Source organism: Pieris brassicae, chromosome 2 (genome assembly GCF_905147105.1).
Source record: "Pieris brassicae chromosome 2, ilPieBrab1.1, whole genome shotgun sequence".
In the NCBI taxonomy this organism is placed as follows: Eukaryota; Metazoa; Arthropoda; class Insecta; order Lepidoptera; family Pieridae; genus Pieris; species Pieris brassicae.
In genome coordinates, this window is record NC_059666.1 from 18,154,160 (window position 1) to 18,177,181 (window position 23,022).

The 23,022-nt window shown below is 32.0% G+C and overlaps 3 protein-coding genes across 7 annotated transcripts; 1 reads left to right on the forward strand and 2 right to left on the reverse strand.

The window, feature by feature from the left end:
- The first annotated feature begins 1,050 nt into the window (after nucleotides 1–1,050).
- Nucleotides 1,051–9,497, forward strand: LOC123720572 (E3 ubiquitin-protein ligase rnf8-like). Of its 3 annotated transcripts, none has more exons than XM_045677240.1 (11): nucleotides 1,051–1,253; nucleotides 1,805–2,389; nucleotides 3,320–3,571; nucleotides 3,887–4,036; nucleotides 4,228–4,293; nucleotides 4,850–5,067; nucleotides 5,297–5,415; nucleotides 5,666–5,711; nucleotides 5,989–6,093; nucleotides 7,819–7,916; nucleotides 8,818–9,497. In XM_045677240.1, exons 1-11 carry the CDS (start codon nucleotides 1,161–1,163, stop codon nucleotides 8,955–8,957), a joined length of 1,872 nt encoding a protein of 623 aa, XP_045533196.1. In that variant the 5' UTR covers nucleotides 1,051–1,160; the 3' UTR covers nucleotides 8,958–9,497. The 3 variants fall into 3 exon arrangements, with proteins under 3 accessions (XP_045533196.1, XP_045533197.1, XP_045533198.1); XM_045677241.1 differs by having other exon boundaries at nucleotides 4,853–5,067; XM_045677242.1 differs by lacking the exon at nucleotides 5,666–5,711.
- Nucleotides 9,498–10,524: 1,027 nt separating this feature from the next.
- LOC123720107 (cleft lip and palate transmembrane protein 1 homolog) lies at nucleotides 10,525–13,933 on the reverse strand. The gene is made up of 3 exons (XM_045676600.1): nucleotides 13,723–13,933; nucleotides 11,947–13,567; nucleotides 10,525–11,870 (listed from the first exon to the last, which is right to left on the reverse strand). The coding sequence occupies exons 1-3, from the start codon at nucleotides 13,822–13,824 to the stop codon at nucleotides 11,716–11,718; spliced, it is 1,878 nt and encodes a 625-aa protein (XP_045532556.1). The 5' UTR covers nucleotides 13,825–13,933; the 3' UTR covers nucleotides 10,525–11,715.
- Nucleotides 13,934–17,847: 3,914 nt separating this feature from the next.
- Nucleotides 17,848–22,998, reverse strand: LOC123720568 (F-box/WD repeat-containing protein 4). 3 transcript variants are annotated; one of them, XM_045677235.1, is made up of 8 exons: nucleotides 22,721–22,998; nucleotides 22,370–22,439; nucleotides 21,960–22,189; nucleotides 21,446–21,657; nucleotides 20,811–20,940; nucleotides 20,566–20,710; nucleotides 19,324–19,458; nucleotides 17,848–18,090 (listed from the first exon to the last, which is right to left on the reverse strand). In XM_045677235.1, exons 1-8 carry the CDS (start codon nucleotides 22,900–22,902, stop codon nucleotides 17,917–17,919), a joined length of 1,278 nt encoding a protein of 425 aa, XP_045533191.1. In that variant the 5' UTR covers nucleotides 22,903–22,998; the 3' UTR covers nucleotides 17,848–17,916. The 3 variants fall into 3 exon arrangements, with proteins under 3 accessions (XP_045533191.1, XP_045533192.1, XP_045533193.1); XM_045677236.1 differs by lacking the exon at nucleotides 22,721–22,998 and adding an exon at nucleotides 22,519–22,714; XM_045677237.1 differs by lacking the exon at nucleotides 22,721–22,998 and adding an exon at nucleotides 22,519–22,536 and having other exon boundaries at nucleotides 22,375–22,439.
- Nucleotides 22,999–23,022: the final 24 nt, after the last annotated feature.

Genomic DNA, 23,022 nt, shown 5'->3' on the forward strand with positions numbered 1-23,022 from the left:
AAGCTGACATGCAGGCCTGGCTCACTTGAAAAGGTATACAGTACGAGGAAACACATTTGAAACCTCAGTTATACAATTTAATAAAGATCAACAAAGATAAATTTAAAACATTTTCGATTGATCGAATCCTAGCTAACGAACGAGGTCATCAGGTATTGAGACTACCACCATACCACCCCAACCTAAATCCGATTGAAATGGCATGGTCGGATATTAAACAATATGTAGGCAGCAAAAATATAAAATGGAGTGTCAGTAAATGTAAAGACCTAATACAAGTAAAGGTTTTACTAATGGATACATGGGATTGGCAAAAGTTGTGTAAAAAGGTGAAGGATATAGAAGAGCAATATGCAAAGAGTGATCATGTCGTGGATTTGGTAACAGAACAATTCATTATTCATGTCGATGGAGATAATTCCGAGGATTGCAATGATGATGACGCTAGTGCCGACGAACGAAGCAATGCTGAGCCCGGGCCCTCAGTAAGCAAAAGGCCTTGTCGCGAGACCATTGAAGGCGTGATACAGTTCTCTGATTCAGATTAATAAAAGATTACAAATTAAAAGATAATATTTTTATTTTTCTACATCCCATAAACTTGTTAAAATATCTTAGGTATTTTTTTGGAAATACGTTCTATGTACAGACACTTGTCTTATTATATCTTATAGATAGGTAATATTACTTTCATGCGCGACAGTAATCATCCGCAGCAGCTATCCTTCACATTTCGTTCAGCTTAATATTGTTATTTAGGTAATCATTAATCAAAGTGGCATAATATGCCACTATATTATATTATAATGTATTGCGTGCGCGACAGTACTCATGTGCAGCAATCCCCTCCACGTATCGGCCAGCGCTAGACTTACGTGCCGTTGCCTATACTTTGACTTTGCGCCATCGCCCATGCTACCATGCGCTAGGTAAGGGTGTCCTAGGGGATTTCTGGGGGGAAATCCAATTAGTCTAGGGGTATATCGTCGAGACCATCTGGCAACACCGGACCATCTGTCAACATTGGACCATCTGGCAACACTGTTTTGATATGAGTAGTTTAAAATTCTGGAATCCTAGATCGCCAACGATTTCACAAAAAATAATATCAGTTTACTGTCTTAAATATTTATAATTTATAGGCCACCAATTGAAGAAAAATGCAAAATAATCGTCCAGTATTGGTTTCCTGTAAACGTCTTAGAACAGAATTGAACCGATTTAGAAAAATACATATTACTTCTGATGACAGTGTAAGTACTTTATAATAAATTCAAACTTTTTTGCATAACAAAATGATTTACTCTTGGATAGAAATACTTTCATGTTCTTACATATGCTCATATATGCTCATTGTGGAAAGTAATCTTCTATAGATAGCCTACTAGCTATTCTATCGGTCAAATTTGAGACTAGGAGAAAATGAAAACAGAGCTTTCTTAATCCCTTAACTATGGTTAAGGGATCAGTCACAATATCTGAGAGATTTAGTTTTTAAGAATTTGAATATTAATGGTCAACAAAATGTATATCATCTGGTCAACAAAATGTATATCATCTGGTCGTCAAATCTGTGTGGAAGCAAAGTACTTTTCTTTTCCTAGCTCACTTATAAATAATTTTGTTATACAGGTTTTGTAATTCATAAAAACCAGTCTAAAGAATCCTAAATATATACAGTTACCACAATCATTTTATGCCACATGATACCACCTCATAGTAAAGTGAAGCAATTTTTTATGATCTAATCCTATCTGAAATAAATCTAAACAATTAAATTTTAACAACTCAATTTTGTTTTCAGTTTACACTTGGTAGAGGCTTACACAATACATTAGTTATACCTTCTTTAGTTATATCTAGAAGTCATTGTAAATTCAGAAAAGAGAATTGTGGTTGGGTAATAGAAGATAGCAGTGCCTGTGGAATTGAAGTGAATGGAGTCAAAGTCGGAAAAGGAAATTCTAAAAACCTTATAAATGATGATATTGTTAGGTTGGATGCACTTCAGGAGTTTGTGTATAAATTTATTTGGCCTCATAACGACATTGCAAAGCGGATCAAATTTGAGAAAGATGAAAATTCAAGTATTCTTGATGATGTTAAAATAAAATTTGAAGAATCTCAGAATATTGAAATGCAGCACATTGAAGATAAAATACAAAAGCAAAAACAACTACAAGTTGCCAACAAATTGTTACAAGATCAACTATATGCAAAAAAGAACATAAAGGTTGAAGAACTTGAAAGAAGCTTTGGGGTACAAATAGAAAATTTAAAAGGTGAGAAAAATGAAGTACAGATGCAGAAAATATTGTTGATTAAAGAACGAGATGCTCAGATATCATCTCTAAAAAAAGAAATGGATACTAAGATTAATAAATTAATGGTGAGTGTTTATAATTTGATCTTAATGCTGCTAAATGTAAAGTTAGTGGACTCAGTTTCCTCACTTCAACTCTCATTAGGTCTGTTGTGCATAAACTCCTGCCCAAGCCAGCCTAGCTCCTTCCAGAAGCACCGAAATCTCCTAGGCACTTTGCAGGTTTCACAGAGTGACCTCACTCTTAAGGATTTCTCTATGTTGGTTAACCACAGCCACACATTCCAGGACTACATGGTTGACTGATTCCCCTGTGTTAAAACAGCCTCTGCACTTAGGGCTATTTGTTGTGACAGCCTTAGTACAAAAAGATGTTTACTAAGGAGACAGTGGCCTGTAATTGTTGATATAATTGTTTTGAGATTAGTTCTGATGAGGCTTAGAAGTCAGAAATACGGGCCACCCTGCATCATTCCATAGAGAGAGAGATCCACTGTACCTCCAGGGTTGGAGTTTGAGTACCCAAGTAGCCTCTGGGCTTTGGTTTCCAGCTTCTGCTGTTTCTTTTGGCTTTCTTGAGCCGTCGCCTTTTTGAGGGACACATAACCATGGTAAAACCGGTTCCTGAATTGCGTGCGTCTTTAGAGCTGACATGTCCATGGATGAGGATGATGCACTGGAATCATTCCATCTCAGCCTCAGTCTTCATGTGTACGAACCTTGGCACGTACATAGGTATCATCATGCTTATAATTCTAAGAAAGAAACATGTTTTTTATTCAAATACTTAGGTATTTATTTATTTTTTGTGGGATATTCAAGATTTGGGCCAAAACTTTAAATTTTTGATTGATATTTAATATTCCAATGTAAACAAAAAAATTAACATGACTGAAAATGTTTATAATCTTAGCATATAGCATTATTTTCAAAGTTTTATCTTTTACTGTCCAATCAAAAATAATGTTTTAAAAAAATGTATGTATCTATTATTAGGATCAAATTAAGATGCACAATGAAACAGAAGCAGAGCTTGCTATTGAAAATAATTCTCTTAAAACAAAATTACAAAAAGAAAGAGAAGAATTCCTGGCAGAACTTGATAAAGAAAATACTTCTAAGCATGAACTACTTGATAGACTACATCAAAAAATAAAGGAGCAAGAAGAACAGCGTCTAAAAGAGAAACAGGAATTAGAGAACGAGTTTAGAATTGAAACAGAGAAATTAAGATTGGCCAAGGACCAAGTAAGAGTACTTGTTTTTTATTAAAAATGGATTCTGCCAATGTCCAAAATGCTTGTGTCAGCATCAGAGTGCTTTGATTCCTAACTATTGTTTTTATAATTCCAGGATAGAAAGCATTTCTAAAGTGGACTTCCTTTAAAGTAATAAATTATTCATTACTCTGAACATTTGTTTCAGCCTAAATCATAAAAAGATTTGTATTAAGCATAGCATAGAGCACAATTTTTTTACAATACCTTTTTTAAAAATTGACTGACTTGTCCAAATAATAAAAAGTAAACTTTATTAAATCTTACATTTGGATTGCCTTTTAAGGAAATGCTTGCATTAGTGGAACTAAACAAACAAAGAGAATTGGAGTTACTAGAAGAGCATAAGAAAATCAAGCAGAGACTTGAAAAGGAAATAAGCGATATGAAAAAAGAATCAAAAAATGCAGAAATACAATTGTTACATAAGGAAGAGGTAATGATTTAAAAAATCTTATACTTTTATATTAAAATGCAAGTGCAGACACATACTGTCTGCCTAAACATGCTAATAATACAAATAATACACATTGAGTACTTAGAAGTGAATCAAAATTACTTTTAGATTTTCTTATTAAGCATTTAAAAATGAAATTGATTATAGAAAACTAAAAACGTAAATTACAGAATGTGTCTCAGGCCCCATCAGCACAAATGAAAGTTGTTGGAATGGAAACAGAACATCAAGAAACGGTATGTTCTATGGTGTTATGTATACACTGAAAATTATGCATAATTATTTATCATTATGAATAATTATCAGTAATTGAGTTAATTTGGGAGGACAAGGCTTTCAACACTGCAATTGTACTCGGTAGTCCTACCTCCGTAGATGTAGAAAAATGCAACACAAGGTCTTTGCAATTCCGTGTGCCATAGTAAATCATTCAACCAATAAACTCAGTCTTATTTAATTTTATTAATTATTCGAACAACTACTAATAGTGATGAATTTAAATGTTATTTTCACATTTAGGAAAATATCTCATATTGTACTAAATATGAAAGTAAACTGATTATTATATATTCATAAATCAACTTCAATTTTATCATACATATTTTGAGAAAAATATATGTCTTATGTATCTATTATTTCTATATAGAATAAATTTTCTAGGTTAATTACACAAATATATAATCAACAGAATTGTAATATTGAATGTATGTTGTTATTGCAAGATATAAAACGTTTTGGAATTTGATTGAAATGAAATTCATTAACGTTTTAACGAAATTCAATACGTTTCAGAAGAATGGAGTGAGTGATGAAAACCCAGCTATGGCTGGTCCATCGTATGAATCGTCAAAGCCTTTAGCGGACATCGGACAAATGATGGAAACTGAACTGCAGTGCAGTATCTGTGCCGAAATATTTATTTGTCCTGTGATGCTTAGCTGCGGCCATACATTTTGCAAATATTGCATAAACTTATGGAAGAAAAATAAGAAAGACTGTCCAATCTGCAGGTATTTCATCTATATATATATATAAATGATTTCATTTTTCTTTAACTCTCATTTTTGTTTATCAAATGAGAACATATAATGTCACACTGAGACGGAAGACTCCATATGATTCCTGCACCCACACTATACGAACTATAAAATATCCCAGTAATCCAGTTTCTATTAAGATATGGCACCGTTGATAAGCGAAGCTATATGTAAATTTTATACCAGAGTGACATATTTTCAGGACACCAATTAAATATGAATCTAGATCTATTGTTGTGGACTCATTTATAGAAAAAATTCTACCTAATCTTTCTGAAGAAATGAAAAAGAAACGCGAAGAGTCATTAAAAATCAGAGAAGGTGAGACAATATCAGCTTGTATACCTAGTTCTTTTCACTCGTTCATTCTTTTGTGGAAAAGACGGCTTCATACGGTCTTTTATCCTCATTATTATAAGAGCTGTTTTAAATGATTTTTTTAATCAGTGGCATTCGTAAGATCGCTTTACTTATTTATATAAACAACTCATAGTAACAGTAACTCATTTTGCTAGTTACCACTTTAAAATATATTGGATAAACGATAGTTATGAAGCTGTCTTATTCACAGAAGAGGAGACTTTACCTTCGCCGGGAGCCAGTGCGCAAAATAGCCGGTACGCATTTCTCCTATTCTCTTAGCAACCTTTTTTTTGAGTGGAAAATTTGAAAATAATTTCACTTCGGATATATTAATGCCTGTTGAATTTATTTAGTCGCTCATGCCATAATAATATATGTGCCGTTATAATATAAAGCCGTTCGCTATTTTACTGCCCACGCTCATAAACACGCCCAGGGGGGGGGGGGGTCATAACGCAATGGACCCCAGTTACTCGTTAGTGATTTCGTAATTTTTATTTGGCGCTACATAATTACGATATTCGTCTTCAGACGAGCAACGGCCGAAAGCGAAAGTGAAGCGCAATGGGACGACACCGAGGGCGAGGAATTTCCGAGCAGCGAGGGGGACGCGACGGACGTCTTCGATGATTACTAGTAAGTGTTAATGATATCCAATGTTTGCCTCTAAGCGCTATTTACGCCTCTAATTACTTCAGGCTACGGTTTAAGTCATTTCATCCAGAAAAAAAGTAAAACTTTATTTTTTGCTGCTAATAATTTATTCCGTATAACCTAATTACGTTAAACATAACATAATTGTTGAACATCACCCATAGTTAATATTTGTTGGTGTAGTTCAAAAACTTTATGAAAGGCCTGTGCCTTGAATCTTCAGATGTCACTATAAAAATAAAATAAGTGATTGTCTCTTTAACCAAAATGTTTTAAGAAGCAGGAATTACTGTGAATATTACGTAGTCGGGCCCAAAGTTCATAAATGGAAATAATGATAAAAACAAAATTACTGATTAGTTTTTAATGAGTGATATATCAATTTATAGTACATTAATTAAGGAATAGAAGTAGTACGTAAAATTATTCGAAATGACCTCCCTTATTTTTAATACAGGGCCTTAGCGCCGCGGCCAGTCGTTTATCGCAGCACGCACCATATTCATGTCGATTTCAGTGACTGTTTTTTTGAAAGATGACTTCAGACGCTCCAAATTTTTATGGGGTTTATCACAGACCTTCCTCTCAAAGACATGCCAAATTTAGTCCAAAGGATTAAGGTCCGGACTGGAGAAAGACCAATCCTCATGTCTAATTAAGTCGATGTTTTGACTCTGAAACCAGGCTTGAGTGGTCTTGGCTTTGTGTGCAGGCGCAGAGTCCTGCTGGAACACGAAGTGATGTCCCGCAAGTAGCGTGCTGGGCAATTCTTTGACAAGCCGATCCAAACCGTGTTTTGGTACACTTTTGCACTGGTTTTGACCCCTTTTTCGCAAAAATGAACCTTAGTTGGCCCGTAACAGGCCACTCCCAACCAGAACATTACTGATAATGGATAATGTCCATGTTGCACCCTCGGAACTTTATTTCCAGCTTCTTCGGGACTCCTAGCGTACACTCTATCATTCTGTTTATTGTACTTCTCGAAAAAAAATTCGTCCGTAAAGAGGATATCACGGTGACGGATTTTCGCGTACCGCTTTAACAACACCCGCGATCTCTTTAAGCCTTATTGCTTTAAGACGAGCATAAAGTAAGGGCCCATTCTTATGTGTATGATCTTGTAGGCCAAGATCTTCATTTAAAACCTTTTTTACTTTTTTCCTAACTGACACCCATCTGTAAAGACATAAACATGTTTTCGGACAGGATTTCTTGCTAACCGCGCCTTGATAGCTTTTATTACTGCTGGTGTTCTTGCGGAGCGTGGCCGGCCTGTGCTTTACTTGTCCTCAACACTGGAGACTTCATCATACCTATCAATAGTACGGTACACAAACCTAAGCGTTATATTCAAATTTTTGAGCAACTTGAAAATGGTACTCGGCGAGCGCCCACAGCGGTGCAACACAATAACAGCAATTCCATTTTCTTTCAAAATACACTCATCGTGAAAAATTACGAAGTGATTGTTTTTTGTTTAAAAACAATAGTCAAATATTCAAAAATAGAATGCAATAATTTTTTTATAAAGGCATGTTCGAAATTTAAAAATAATGTGCCAGTGACAGAACTTTGGGACCAACTACGTATGTTCATTCCATGTTTGGCTATATTTTAGTATATTATTTGTATTTTATTTATTTAAAATTGAGATAACTGGAATTACAAAATAAATAATTAGTTAAGAATTTAACTTTGTTCTAGTATCTTCAGACCTTCCATACTCGATCAGTATTACTCGTCCGCAAGAGATTCCCACGGTGGATCTGACTTCAATTCCGACCCCGACTCCGATGATGATGGTAAGGCTTCTCAAATTCCTTTAAAAGATTTTACTGCTGAAAAGTCACTCAACATAAACTAGCTATAACGTTTTAAACTAAATTACGTTTAAATTATAAAAATAACTAAGCTTTGTCTTGAAAATTGTATTGAAACTATACATGTAATGTATGACAATGATGTTGATCTCTAAACTACAAACTTAAATTCTCAAAATTTAATTTACTTTCATAGTGTTAATATAAATTAATTCTGAAAAGCATGTACGACATGACTATTGATGAACAAGACATAACCAAATTATTTCTAGTTTTTGCACAGAATACCAATGTGTTGTTACAATATGGGGTCGTAAATAATATGTCGTCTGAGTTTTTTAATCAAAGTAGACGAGTGCTCGTTGAAGTACCTTCCTTTTTACCAATTTGAGATATTGGCTCTAAACTGATGGAACAACTTTAATATTTATTTTTCTTAAAATTTAATTAACCAATTTTTTGCATAATCACAGTTTAACAGCTATTTCTTATCCGGAATCCTTAATAAAATTTGCTGTGATTCGAGGTGCAAATGATTCCGAGGGGTTGACATTTTACATTCTGTAAAATCAACATCTCCATTTTCAAAGAATCCATGTCGACGAAAACAATGTAATGAAATACAGTTCAGGAGACGACACACATAGAATAACAATTAATTAACGCGTTTAACTCGTTTTCGACTAGAGAAGATAAATCCAACGCGCGAAAAAAAATGTAGTACAACATATTTCATAAAAACCGTATTTATTTAATATTTTATATAAATGAAGACAGATCTCCTAAATTTTCGCGTTCTGGAGTATAGCCACTAAGTACTTATTTTGAATGACCTTAAAATAATTATATTACCATGTTAACAACAGCTTGTATGTTATCGCAGTTACCACAGGAAGTAATAGTTGTAGAAGACGAAGGCAACGCGTCCCAGGCACCTCGGGCTCATACTATGGCGGCTACGGACGGTGCTACCGCTGCGGCGCGAAGGGTCACTGGGCACCTGGATGTCCCAACCGGCTCTAATATTCAATTTTAAATCACCTGCGGAAGCAGAAAAACATGAGACATTCCATTACGGCCTAACAAGGCTGATATAATATTACCGCCGTTGTACACGCTAACTCAATGCAATGCAGAAACCATTACCATTTAAAGTAATAATGAAAGTCAAGAGTCAAGATCGATGTTAGAATATACACAAGGAAGGTAGAGCGAAGAACGTATATCAGGACTGACATCGCCGCTTTTTCAATCTTAAGCTACAATGTAGAGCACATTACATTTAAGTATCACTATAATATATAAATTAAAGTTTATCAAGACCCTCGGTCTAACACAATAAGTGTAAGAGCTTATCGTGATTATGAAAACAAACACCCGAGACTTCATCTAATATGAAGTGCTTTCTTTCGTGATTTATACTAAAACCACTGTCGACGACGCCAGTTCATTTTGTCAGGTACAAACTATTGTCTTTATTTAATGTTCAAATATCATCTTAAAGAGCAGTGTTGGCCTAGTGGCTTCAGCGTGCAACTCTCATCCCTGAGGTCGTAGGTTAGATCCCGGCTGTGGAACCAATGGACTTTCTTTCCATGTGCGCATTTAACATTCGCTCGAACGGTAAAGGAATACATCGTGAGGAAACCGGCCTGCCTTAGACCCAAAAAGTCGACGGCGTGCGTCAGGCACAGAAGGCTGATCTTCTGCTTGCCTATTAGATTAACAAATGATCATCAAACAGATCAGACAGAAATCTGAGGCCCAAACCTAAAAAAGTTGTAGCGCCATTGATTTATTTTTAATTTTTCATATCATCTTGATGTTAAATTTTATTAAAATTATTTAGTTTTAATATGCGTTTGTATTAAGGTGGTGAGTAACCTTTATTAAACTAAGTGGTTTTACAGAAAGCCTGAGGTGATTTACAATTCGACGTTTTTTTTGTGTGTGTTTAGAAAGCTATGTGCACCAAATGATTCTTTTTTTCTATAGTAAGGATTTTAAAGCCCGGTGAATAGTAGTCAGGATTCAAACTGATTTCTACTGAAAAATCTGAACCATAAAAATAAATCATGAATAATTATCATAAAAGTATCCATTAAATCATAACCCTTATAAATTATACCATTAGTACCTTATATATGAGCATACCTTAACAAAACTTCTTTTCCCTTAAATGTTTGCTGCAATCTTTTTCTCCCACAAAGACATCCCAGTTTTGAATAAAATAGTAATTTGCATTGAAACTATGATTTGTGAACCTTTATTAAACATAGATGTTATTATATTTGGATATAAGTATAATTTCTATAGATAGTACTGAATGTCAGTGTATTTGTTTATATATATAAGATTATCTCATAGTAAAAATAAATCTTTAAAAGCAGTTAAATAATAATTTTAAACCAAATATATAAAAAAACAGTTCTTACAACAAAGTTAAAACTAACCAATTATTTTGTAGAGAAAACATTTAGAGTAGGTATATGAGCAATCTTTGATTTGTATACATACATATAGTCCTAAATCCCTTAGGTGCAACTTAGTTACAACTAAGTCATTAGGAGTAATTAACAAAAACCAAAAATTACATTTAATACTTTTAATTTAAGATTGGAGGCATAAGTGAATTAAACTATGTTATAATTTAAAACATATCCATAAATTCGAAATGCATAAAAGTTACTTATGGGTGGCATAAATATTTCTTTAAATTATATTTCATGTCATTTTATCACAACAATAATAGTTATTAAATTTACACTTGTACTAATTTAAATCACAATTATTATTTCAGAATTTAATAGAAGTGCTTATATAAAGTACCTACAAGTGAATTTATTTAAATAAATAATTAATAAAAACAGCTTACAATATTAATTACAAAAACCATTACAATTCCTATAACAATGATTTCACTGAATCATTCATACCTTTCACCTGGTCAATACTGAAGTTATACATTGAGCCAAAGGTACCAGGACAACATATGGTAAGCTCATATAGCCTTTGTCGGTTTTGGCAATTTATTTCGATTACAATGTGACATAGAGCATTCCCACAAGCATTACGAGTGCAGTTCACACATTAAAATTAAAACATGCATCATATTTTCACGCAATGCAGTAGGAAATAGCAATAGATGTTATATCTAAAATATTTGAAAAAATCATATATTTATGAGATACATTTATATGAAAAACTTATCTCATTATGAGGAACACTGCTTACAATGAACAATCTAACATGAACAACATTATAAATATTACTACATACAGCCATCAAAAAAGACAATTTAAATCCAGACTATGACATGAATGAATGACATCACAGAGCTATAATTTAAATTAAGTTAACCCCAGTTTATAAAATTTTAAGAACAGATAATTTTTGACATAGCTTATGCTTGAGATTTTCCATTTAAATAAGAGGATTTAATTAGTTGTAACAGAAGTTTGAAGTGAATGTTCATTGTAAAAAATTTAAAAATTATAATGTATAAAATAATATAAACATTGTATGCTCTAAATAAGGGTTTTAGTTTAAAGACCATAATCATTATTTACTCCATTTTAAGAAACTCATGAAATGTCTATAATTGTAGTTAAATACGTAATTCAGACACTAGCAACAACAGCAAATTTAAATCTTAGCAACATTATCTATTATTAAATAATTGAGGTTGTTGTGGAAGAAAGATTTTTGAGAAACAGGCTATAAATAAATTTATCTAATGTCTACCTCTATGTATTTACTCTCACTCACTCATCTTAGAGAATTAATCATTCTTCTTATCAGTAACTTCAGATTGTGTTAGGGATAGATTTTGGTTTTGTTGCTGTTCCATTTCACCAGAAAACCCAAATTCATTAACTCGCTTATGGTCAACTTTGTAGATCCAGCGCTGATACAGGAAAATAAAGAAAACAATATCTGAAAAAATATAACACATATTATTTTATCTTATCTTCTATGATATTGAGAGGAATCAAGATTAATTTATACATACCATCTCTAAAACATCCCAGACGGTACATGGTTGGCATTTTAATCACAAATGCAAATATATCATCTATAAAGGTATTGAGAAATTTGTATGTCATCATGCGCCATGGTAAATGGGCTACAGAATTTAGTTTGTAATTGATAAACAATTGAGGTGTCATCATAATAAAACCAAAAGTCAACAGATATCCATACATCATGTTTAGAATGAATGAGTACCATCCCTTATGCTCCAGATATAAAAGTGAGTAAATACCATATCCAATCAGCAGAGGAAAACAAGCCCAGCTTAAATATCTGAAGGCTAACATATCGTATTGTTTTGTGCTTGATTCTACATAAGAACCCTTATCTGTTAAAGATATTTTGGGGAATCCAAATATCCTATCTTCCCTATTCAATTTCACATCCATAACTTTATTAATTTTCCAGATTTCAATCATTAAGCCAATAAAGCAAGAAATTCTAACCATAACATTAGTTTCATTATCTAGTACATAGAGCAATACAACTGTGGACTGAAAAACATTGAAGAAAACTGATCGCACAGACAGTCCTTCCAAGGACTGCCTGTTGTTCCAAAACTGAATGTCATTCTTAAATGCTAATAGTTCAAAAATTGAATGGAGGATGGAGACAGATATAGTTAAACCCAATAAATAAGGAGATGTGTCTAAAAGCAATTCCTTCACAGTATCCTGTTCTTCATCTTGCTCCTCTGCACCAAGAGCTGAAAACATGCTCAGTTTGTCTCTCATAACTTGTGCTGTGTATAACTGCCATTTGAAAAGACTCAATGGTTGAAATGTTAGTTGTAGATCAAGGCTAGTAACACTATTGTTGAGCGGTACATAGTCCCGCATCATGTTCCAGTAATCATTTAAGAACACAGCAGGTTTATACTCCTTACCATCAGGCAAAAAATATATAAATTCATCTAGTGGTGGTGGAACACTGCCTTGCATCCAATTTGTTTGATCTGTTACTAAATTAATAGTCAAATTAGGATGCCAATGTGAAACTATCTCTTCTTTCATTGTTTCAGCTTTTTTTAATTCCTCTTCAGACTTTTCACTTTGTCCGGTCAAAAGGTTATGTGTTTTTAGATATTTTAACTTTTTATATTTATTAACCATTTTTTTACCATATGTGACATATGGCCCAGCATAATTATTTTTATCTTTTGGATTTGGTGATTTTCCATTTGGAACTACGTAAACATGAATATATATGGAACCATTATTCTTTAAAGACTCTGATGGCACAATACTAGTGGAATGGGTATAAGTTCCATCATTATTGGGTCCACCAAACCAGTCACCATACACAACATTTGTTTCTTTCCAGATCAATTGACCATGTTCAAGATTATCTAAAAATTCATGATCTGATATATATGCAAACATATCCACAACTGTTCCATTTTGAAACATGTTAACTGCTGGTACTCGAGGAACACCAGATGAACTGTTAACGTCAGTTTTTGGTGCAGAAGGTTGCCGAAACATTGATGTAATAAAATAAACTACTAACGCTCTTATGATAAGTGATTTCGTTATAGCAAAAAATGATTCCATTTTAGACGGCTGCATCCTTTGACGCTGTTCATCAATTTGAGCATTTATCTGAAAATTTAGGTTAAGGTTGTAGTGATTTGCATAAAGTGAGAATGTGTACTGAAAAGTATATTAAGGTTTCGCATATCACACCTTTCCGTCTACATGAAGATAAGAATAAAATAGGTCTACAAATTATGGTACTTATGCATGATATTACTTACATCCACATTTTGGTTTTCTACACCAGAAGTGTCTTCATTGGATTCACTTGGCACTAACTTATTTGTTTCACCAGAAGAATCATCTTCTGTTAAATTTGCCATGGTTTCTCAAGACAAATTTATTATTATTGATTGGAAAATATCTAAATTTTAAAATGGTCCTCTACTGACGAGTCTCAGATTACAGATATCACTTGACTTGAGTCCTACTAAGTAGTAGTAAGAACGAGCAAATTATATTAGTCTTTGGAACTAAGTACTCTATGAGTTATACCCTATATCAAAATTTAATATACTCTATGGTAGAGATGGTCATGCAGTTTAATTGGCTTAAAGGTCTCGTTACCAGGCCATAAAATTATTTAAAAAAAAAATCATGCAGTTTAATATTAAATGAAAAATTGACTTAGCGCCAAGGCTTAAAATGCATTGGACGGAACTAATCACTAGTCGAAACCATAATTATGTCATTTCCATACAAGTTGTCAAGTTTTAAGCGATTTATTTAACTTATATTTAGCAACATTTTCAAAGCTGTACAGCCAATTGTGTTTAAGTCTTGTTGGCAATACTATAAGGTGAAAATGGCGGGTCAAGTTGCTCGTTCGTAGTTATTATCATTTTTTACAAGATAAAGAGTAAAATTAAGTTGACTTTAGCCTGGCCGCAAAACGAATATTTGATCCAAAACAGTTGTTTAATATATAACAAAAAAATATCCCAGATATTCCTAGGAAATTTTAATATTATAAGTTAGTGGTATAAACCTAAGTTACATAGATGACCATGAATATAATAAAAACAGGAAATAATAACCCACGCTATAGAAAAAAGTATAAATATATGAAAATTAAAGTTAAAAGCTTAATCATTGTAAGTACTACATGTATTAACTATTTTTACGTTTTAGTCATTGTAATGCATAATTATTTATACTGTTCCTTTAAGCAAGATCACTGTAAATAATAATTGAATTGCATGAGACCTTAATCAGATGTTCTTACTTATCACTCACTACAATAGGAATCAAACAATTAATTTGATTTGTTTCCTGATTACAACACTAACTAAATGTTTTACTGTTTATCTAGGAAAATGCAGCATTATGTGATGAAGTTGCTAGAGTACAAGAAAATATTCAAATAGTTAAAGATGAAAGAAAATTCTTATTATGCAAATTGCTTGAACATGAGAATGACACTGATAGTGCACAGGTATATTATAGAACTGATGTAATGTCAATTTCTAACGGAGCTAAAACAAAACCTAAAAAGAGAAGAAGTCAGGAAGACTCTGGAAAATCATAAATTATTTTATTCAAATTAAATGTCAATAAAGCATGAGTTTTGGAGACAAATATGGCTTAGTTTTAATTATTGAACAGTTTAAAACCAATAGAATTGTTACTTTAGTAATATAGACCATGTCTTTATCTAGTAAAACTTTGACAGATGATATTAAAATTTAGCATTAAACTATTACCACTTAGAATAACTTAGAACTAGGAACTAGCAATTTAAATCTAAAATTTACACTACCTTACCTATTTAGCCAATATTTATAACTAAAAGTTAAAGGTCTCCACATTTGTTGATGTGAATGATTCATTAAAAACAGTTGCCCTAACTCTGTGTTACATCTGAAGTTTCTATAAAAATATCCTAAAATATTTTGTACCCCACCACCATAATTTTGGTACAAGCCTGACGATTTAACTATAACCATGTAAGTTCCTTGAAGTTGAAGCATACATAAGTACAAAATCCACAGCCTCTGGTAATAAATGAAATAAACTTTTATGTATTTTTAAAACAAATTTTAGAGGGCCTATACTAAGGCCCATAAACCCATAATACATTAATAACATATCCTTTATTTGCAAAGAAATGGGTACATTCAGATTGATTAATTATATTTAAAAATGCACAATCCAACATATACAAAAAGGCATGTAAATGTCATAATAATAACAGTTGAGTTATATATAAATACTCTCCCAGATTATAAAGGAAGCATTACACGGCAGTGATCTATACCTCCTTGGAAGGTGATTCAATCGTTTGGTACAAGTTAATATAATTTCAGATACATTTTTAGTCATAACTGCTTCTTAATAAATATATATGTATCTCAGAAAGATAATTATAATTGAGTGGAAATTTTAAACTTAATAAGTGCAGATATAATACAATAAAATTTTATATTCCAATTTAATTAAACTACAGTTAAAACACACATCAGAAGCTTGTTTTATTTAGTCATCATCCTCTTCATTAGCAAACGATAATAATTGTGTTTTATTTTTGTGCTTTTTTATATCTATTGAAGACTTTTCTTTCCTTTTTTCATCTTTCTTTTTTTTAGTTTTAAATATAACCCTTACATTTAAATCAGCTTTAGTTTCACTTTCTATTTTTTGTAACTTTTCTTTTTCAATCTCTGCTTCTTCAGCCGTTAGGTCTCCTTGTTTTAAAACAACAACTTGTGGTAATTCACTATCCTCATCACTTACAAAATCCTCTTCATTTTTTTCAAGTTGATCAAACTTATGGTTAGTGTCGTCATAACCAGCTTGTTTTTTTAATACTTTTAAGAAAGGTGGATCTTCGGGTTTGATAAAATTAACATTTCGTTTCCTGTTCATGTTTGATTAATTACTTGTACATATTCATATTATTAAACTTTTTGTAAATGAAGTATCTTATTTAATTAGTCTCACAAATAAGAAAACCGTTATAAATCAGAAAAAATATTTTAACAATCAACGAAAAGTTGCGGTCTTCTTCGATAAACGAAAAGTTTAGTCAAGAAATCGTACAATTAAAATATTAAAATTGTTTACAAGTCACAAGAACAACTCCAAAATCACATTAGATTGGTACTTGGTTGGATTCACGTTGACTGCATTCAGTGCATTGACATTTTGAACATGAGTGTTGAGATACAGCTGTCAAACTTAAGGAATTTAATGAAGTTTTAATGAACGGGTAATGTTTAAATTTTTGTATGATGCGATGGATCATTATTTTTAAAACGTAGCCTTTCCTGTATGCTGATGATCACAAACTAGTACTACTACTATACATCAATAAAAGGCGGGCTCGGAAAACAGACTAGCTATTTATAAAAAAAAAACTATTTACTAATATTTCTTATAGCAATTAGGCGATAGATGCCACATCTTTGCCAACAAACAATGAAATACAGTCAAAGCTCCTTATTCGCGTTTCCTTCATTCGCATTTTTACTATTCGCGGTCTAAAAAAGTGCGACCCAAGCGCGGCTAAAAGTTTCTTTCTTCGCGGATCTAATCAGTACATATAAATAATAATCCTGATATGAATGTTATGGAACGCTGGAAGAAATTTGAAATAGCAAAATGCAATTTCCCAAAACCAATTGTCGCGGTTTTTTGATCAGAAGCCCTAAAATTTCTATAGGAATCGGATTATGTCCCTACCTACAAGATGGCAAAAAGTTATCGAAAAAAATGCTACCTACATACTTTAGTTAAATGTGAATAAACTATATTTTAAAAATGTGAATAAACTATATTTTAAAAATGTGGATTTTCTTAAAAAATGCGAAGAAACTTTTTCCCCAACCTATTAGATCAAGTGACTTTCAGTGATTAGTTGAAAAGCAAAATGAAGATTTTACTGTGAGCAACTTGGAGGAAATGTTACATTCACAGCCCATTGAAAAGATCACAACAAGCATTGGAAACGTAACATGAATGGCAAGCGACGTCTTATTTTTAAGAGGCAAATTGGTAATGCCTCCGTTATCAGTCCCAATTGAAGCTTTTAAAACTGCCAAAAAATACAAAATTCTTTAAACTATTTCCTAAGTCTTATTATCTTTAGGCTTAGGAAATTAAGCTTAATCAATATGGTCAAAAACTTCAATTAATTATTAGGAACGTGTCCCCGAACGATTATTAACGAACGTATATTCCCATATAAATTACTATTCCGTATTCCCGATTTCTGTATTTGTGGAACATTTACTCCGCAGATAAAGAGCTTTTACTGTACCTTCTAAACAACTACACTAGTATTCAAGAAAATAAAACAAATTTTCACCTTTATCCGTAAGGTGTAATTTATATATATATATATTTAATAATGTCCTAATGGCAATTCAATTTACCTTACAACAGAAAGATAAAACATAAGCTCTAAAATTTATTAATTATCTACGTGTAGAAACAAATTGAAAAATGTAAGAGTAGTTTTTCGCTTTGGTAGTACTTGAATTAACATTAAAATTAATGACCGCTACTCTTTGATCTCCCGCAGCTATTAATTTTTTTGCATCAAACTCTAAACTGTAAATTGGTGTGGACCTCTTTTGTGTGAAATACATCTGAAACACAAAAATCTTTAAATTATTTAAGTTTATAGTAACGTATGACTTCTAACACTAACTATAAAATTATTAATCCCTATAATGCACTGAACTATTGTTAGTCACAATATAAGCTTGACGAATAAATATTGTATTAGCTAACACCAATATTTTTTTTAAATATAAAATATATTAAGTAATAGTACACTAAATAAAAACGTACGCGTACATCGAATAAGAGTGCAAACCAAATTTTAGCAAACTTCACACACTTGAAGCCAAAATAAGCCTTCTAGTTTATCCCTCACTCATAAATTGTAATACAGTAGAATCTCGATAACACGAACCTCGTTAAGTCGAAAAAAAATGACATTTCCTTCCTGTGAACCCCTAAATACCGCGTATATTTCGAATTATTTAGACTTTGTAACTTGAACAAAACGTTATTTCCCTACGAAATATTGATAATGTATATTAATACTCTTTAACTCGAATTTCAAAAGGAAGACTGTAAGTTGTAGTTTCAACAGTTAAATCATATGTATCTTGAAATTCTTGTTAAGTCGAAAACTCGTTAAGTATGTCGATTTTTTTGCATTTTCCTTAACATTCGAGTTATCGAGATTCCACTGTATAATATTCTTATTTCCGATAATGTCCAATAGGCCGACCACGCTTATATTCTTTATAGGTAACAGAAGTATCATTCAGATTTAAAAACCCTTAAATAGTCAACTTAGTTTTTTGTTAATCCAGCCTCGCAACTCCTCTAATTTTAGGTTAGTTATAGGCTCAAGTTTTAAATGATTAAAGCCAGTTAACACCCAGCTTTAAACAAAGAGTTTCATGTAACATATATTTGAACATCCCTACAACAACCGCAACGGAACTTAACTAGCGGCTGTACATTTTTTTTGAGAATATCAGATTTGTATTATATTGTATTATATATGCACTTGTTCGGAATCTTTAGCCTAGTATCGTTAATCCATATATATGGCTGTATTAGCTTAGTACTTTCTTATTTTTTAATGTCTCAACCGATTATAAGTCCGGTCAATCTAGACATTCGAAGGTGCCTAAAAATTACAACTTGAAAATCACTGAAATTGTTTAAAACAAAGCAAAACGGTAAGTTTTATCATAAAAGTATTCCAGACAACAATTGTAGACTAAATTCTAGACAAAAAAATGCGAGTGAAGGTGCATAAATACATATATACTATATATGATCATTTAGAACACAAATACCTGTACATGATGAGTTGAACGCATATCATAAAGCACACAACGGGAATATTCTGAAGATCCGGTGACAACAGCTTTATCGCCGTCTGATTTTAAGCAATAAAGAGATGAATCAAATGGATCTCTAGTTTCATATGTCTGAAATCAATATTCATGTAAAATATTTAAGTAAATTTTTATAAGAAGCGGAAAGATATAAAAATACATAAAAAAATTATAAAAGCCGTGTGATGCCGGAATAGAACCTCCTCATCTCCACCCACTCCATGGGTAGGGAAGTGACTGGTCTGGACTGTACAACTGGTCACAAGTCTGCTTCAAGGACAGTAATCCTAATGCCAAGGATGCCAGTCTAATGATGTGGTGCTATAAGCAATGGAACTCTATATCCCATACTATATGGGTCCTTTGTCATTATTGATATACATGATGCTTCCCAACTTATGCAAGAGCTATATAAGACCTGGGCACACGCAACGGCTATAAAAGATCCCGATATAGCACTTCATAAAAACAAATTTAACGTGGCTTTGCGAACTCGAAGCGAAGCGAGAGCTAAATCGAAACATATTTGCAGAATTAGTTAGAATCTCGCAAATATGCCTTCTAAAAGCCTTTTGATCATTAGCAAAAGCAACTGGGAAACTTTTTGCCAGCCCGCTTTGCCATATTTGTGTAGAGGACGGCTGCTCACTATCATTGCGCTTTGCGGGTTTTCAATGCCATTCAAGTTCGATTCGAAAAAAAATGTGTGTGTAAGGCCTTATTCTCCCTTGTTGACCACAAGACATATGCTTATGAATTCACTCTTTTGACTATCGTTTTCCTCGAGAGTAGTTCCAAAAAAGGCAACCGTTCGGACCCCGGCAGTTATAGACCTATCGCAATCTCTTCTTTATTTTCCAGGATGATTGAATCTATCATCAATAGCCAGCTTCTGCGATGTCTGGAGGAGAACCAGCTAATTAGTGATGGTCAGTATAGCTTTCGCCGAGATCGCTCGTCTGTTGGTCGAAGCTGTCTTAGAGTTCGGCATGGGGCACTTCTCACACACTTATATATTAAACATTTCAATTTTATCAATTAAATAACAGAAGGTACCTTAAGTATTTTGGACACATTATAATAACCCTATACACCCTTTTCCAATAAAATTTAATCATAGTAATAAAAAAAAATAACGCGCAAAGTTCTATACGTTTTATCTGTTACCACTTAAAAATACATTGATTATATTATTCTTACCAAACCACCCGTTCTTACGTCAATGTATTGCAACTTTCCTGAATGTGTCACACATACTACACCAGATTCATTATGCCACTTTATGTCTCGGACAACATGATTAAAAGTCCTTGTTCCTGGCTTTGGGGCTATTAAATATTGACCACTAAAAATATATTAATTTATTATTGTATATAACCATATTTAAAAAAGGAAAAAAGGCTATTGATAAGAAGGGATTAATGAGAAGCTTTTTAGTTACCTACGTATTGAGATCAATGAATACAGGCATAATATTTCCATTCAAACCAACAGCCATTTTTGTTTCTGTTGAATTGGTTGATAATGATCGACATCCAATACATTCAGGTATCTTAAGCTTTTTAAACATCACATCTGAAAAATATCATAGTTTAGAATTATACCTCTATGTTCTCTTATCTAGATAAATAGTAGAACCACCTATTATGAACTATTGAGTATAACAACATTAGCTGGTATTCAGTGCTTTAACAATTTTATGAAATTTTTTGTTAAATTACAAAAGTCATTCACCAATGATACACCACTATAACTTATGTCTCAAAAACACACTACAAAAGTTCGCCCTCAAAAGAAAATTGTTTTTAGTACATTTGCTGGGTACACTTATTTGCAAGAAAAGCTAATTAAAGGATAATAAAATGTTTTTTTTTTAAACTTGAAAGAAAAACATAAACATATGAATCCCTGCTCATTATATCTATTTTTGAACATACTGAATGTTTTTAATTGATTCATTATATAACATATTAGTAATTAATATGTGGTCATTGTTTGTAAAAAAAAATTACTCATGTATATACTAAATATTATTAATTTATATTTAACCCTTCCATTAATGAATAAATCAAGTTCTTACTTTCATTTGGAGAGGTGTCACTACAACCATTTTTGCTCATTCTCCAGAAATGTAAATCAGGACTGATATATGAAGCTGTGACAATGGAGCTTTTCCACTTTTCAACTGCCGTTACCTCTTCTTGCCCAAAGTTATGACAATTTTGTATGTAATTTAGTAAAACAGGTTTTATTTTTATATCATAGAATTCATACATAGCACAACTGCCATCTCTACAAATATAAAAATCTGTTGTTGACAAAAGATACACATTTCAAATTGTAAAGCTTCTTCAGGTTTTTGAAGTCAGTTTGAAAAGGAGCTGAATTTTAATAACTGTTAATTATAGCAACAAAATAAGCATTTTTTAAAACAAATAATGAGTCAATTTGCATTTAATTATCAAGTCCTCAAAAACATTAAGTAAAAGTTTTGCTCTTTATTAAACATTTTCTTCATTTTGGAACCTTAATTAAACAATTAAGTGATAGTGTAAGTTAATATACTACTGATATTTATCCTACACATATCCTACCTGTTTCCACATACAATCATATTGTCCTTTACTATGAACCTTGAAATATCATTTGTACGAACATCAAACCTTTTCATAGTTGGGACAGTTAATTTCCATAATAATTTTCTGTTGAAACCACTGTGCTCAAGTAAAAAGCATTCAAGATCAGAACCAAAAGATACCAAAAGTATATTTGGAGACAACAGTTGCATCCAAGGCATATAATTAATTTTATGTTGAATAATAACCTAAAATAATTAAGTTATTTTAACTTCTTGCAAGTCTATTTGGATCGTAAGTAAAAAATAATAGATACTTTAAGAGATTTAATTTTACTAAATAGAAAAGGCAAATATTTTTTTTGCCACTAAAATGATGTTTCAGTTCTAAAAACAATAACTTTATTCTATAGGATAAAAAACATTTACTTTACTCTTGAATATGCCTTTGCACCAATTATATGATATTCTACAGCTATGGTACCAGCTTAAGGTGGATCTGGAAAAAGAATTTCATAACTTGTAAGGGTATCAAGGAATTGAAATGATAATATAGGTATTTAAAGGCATACACCCACTTCTTTAAAATTAACATGCAAATTTGATTCATTTGAGAAAATTTAATAATTAGGTCTATAACTAGACCAACTAGGTTTCATTTTATTCTTCTTTACAATTGATAAGATATTTTATGTGAAGTACGCTATTTTTTTCTGATTATGTAGCTGAAGCATGCAAAATGTACATAGAATGATATTAAAGCATTTACTTAACACCTACATGTTTCTACTTATTATGAGTCTATCTTGGCTTATTAATTTCCATAAATAAGATTCATTTATTATAAATGCTTTTATGTATTTTGAAGTTAATATTAAATTTTTTATGTCCGATAGGTTCAGGCGTTTCACAATATTTAACAATATTTCTGGAGGAAGTTTTTCTAAACTTAATTCACTCATTTTGCTAAAATGTATTTAATATCTTGATCAAGATTTTCGGTAATAAAAGTTTTAGGGAAAAAAATATATAATTAATACAAATTACAAACATCAAAATATACTTATAACCAAGTAATCTGT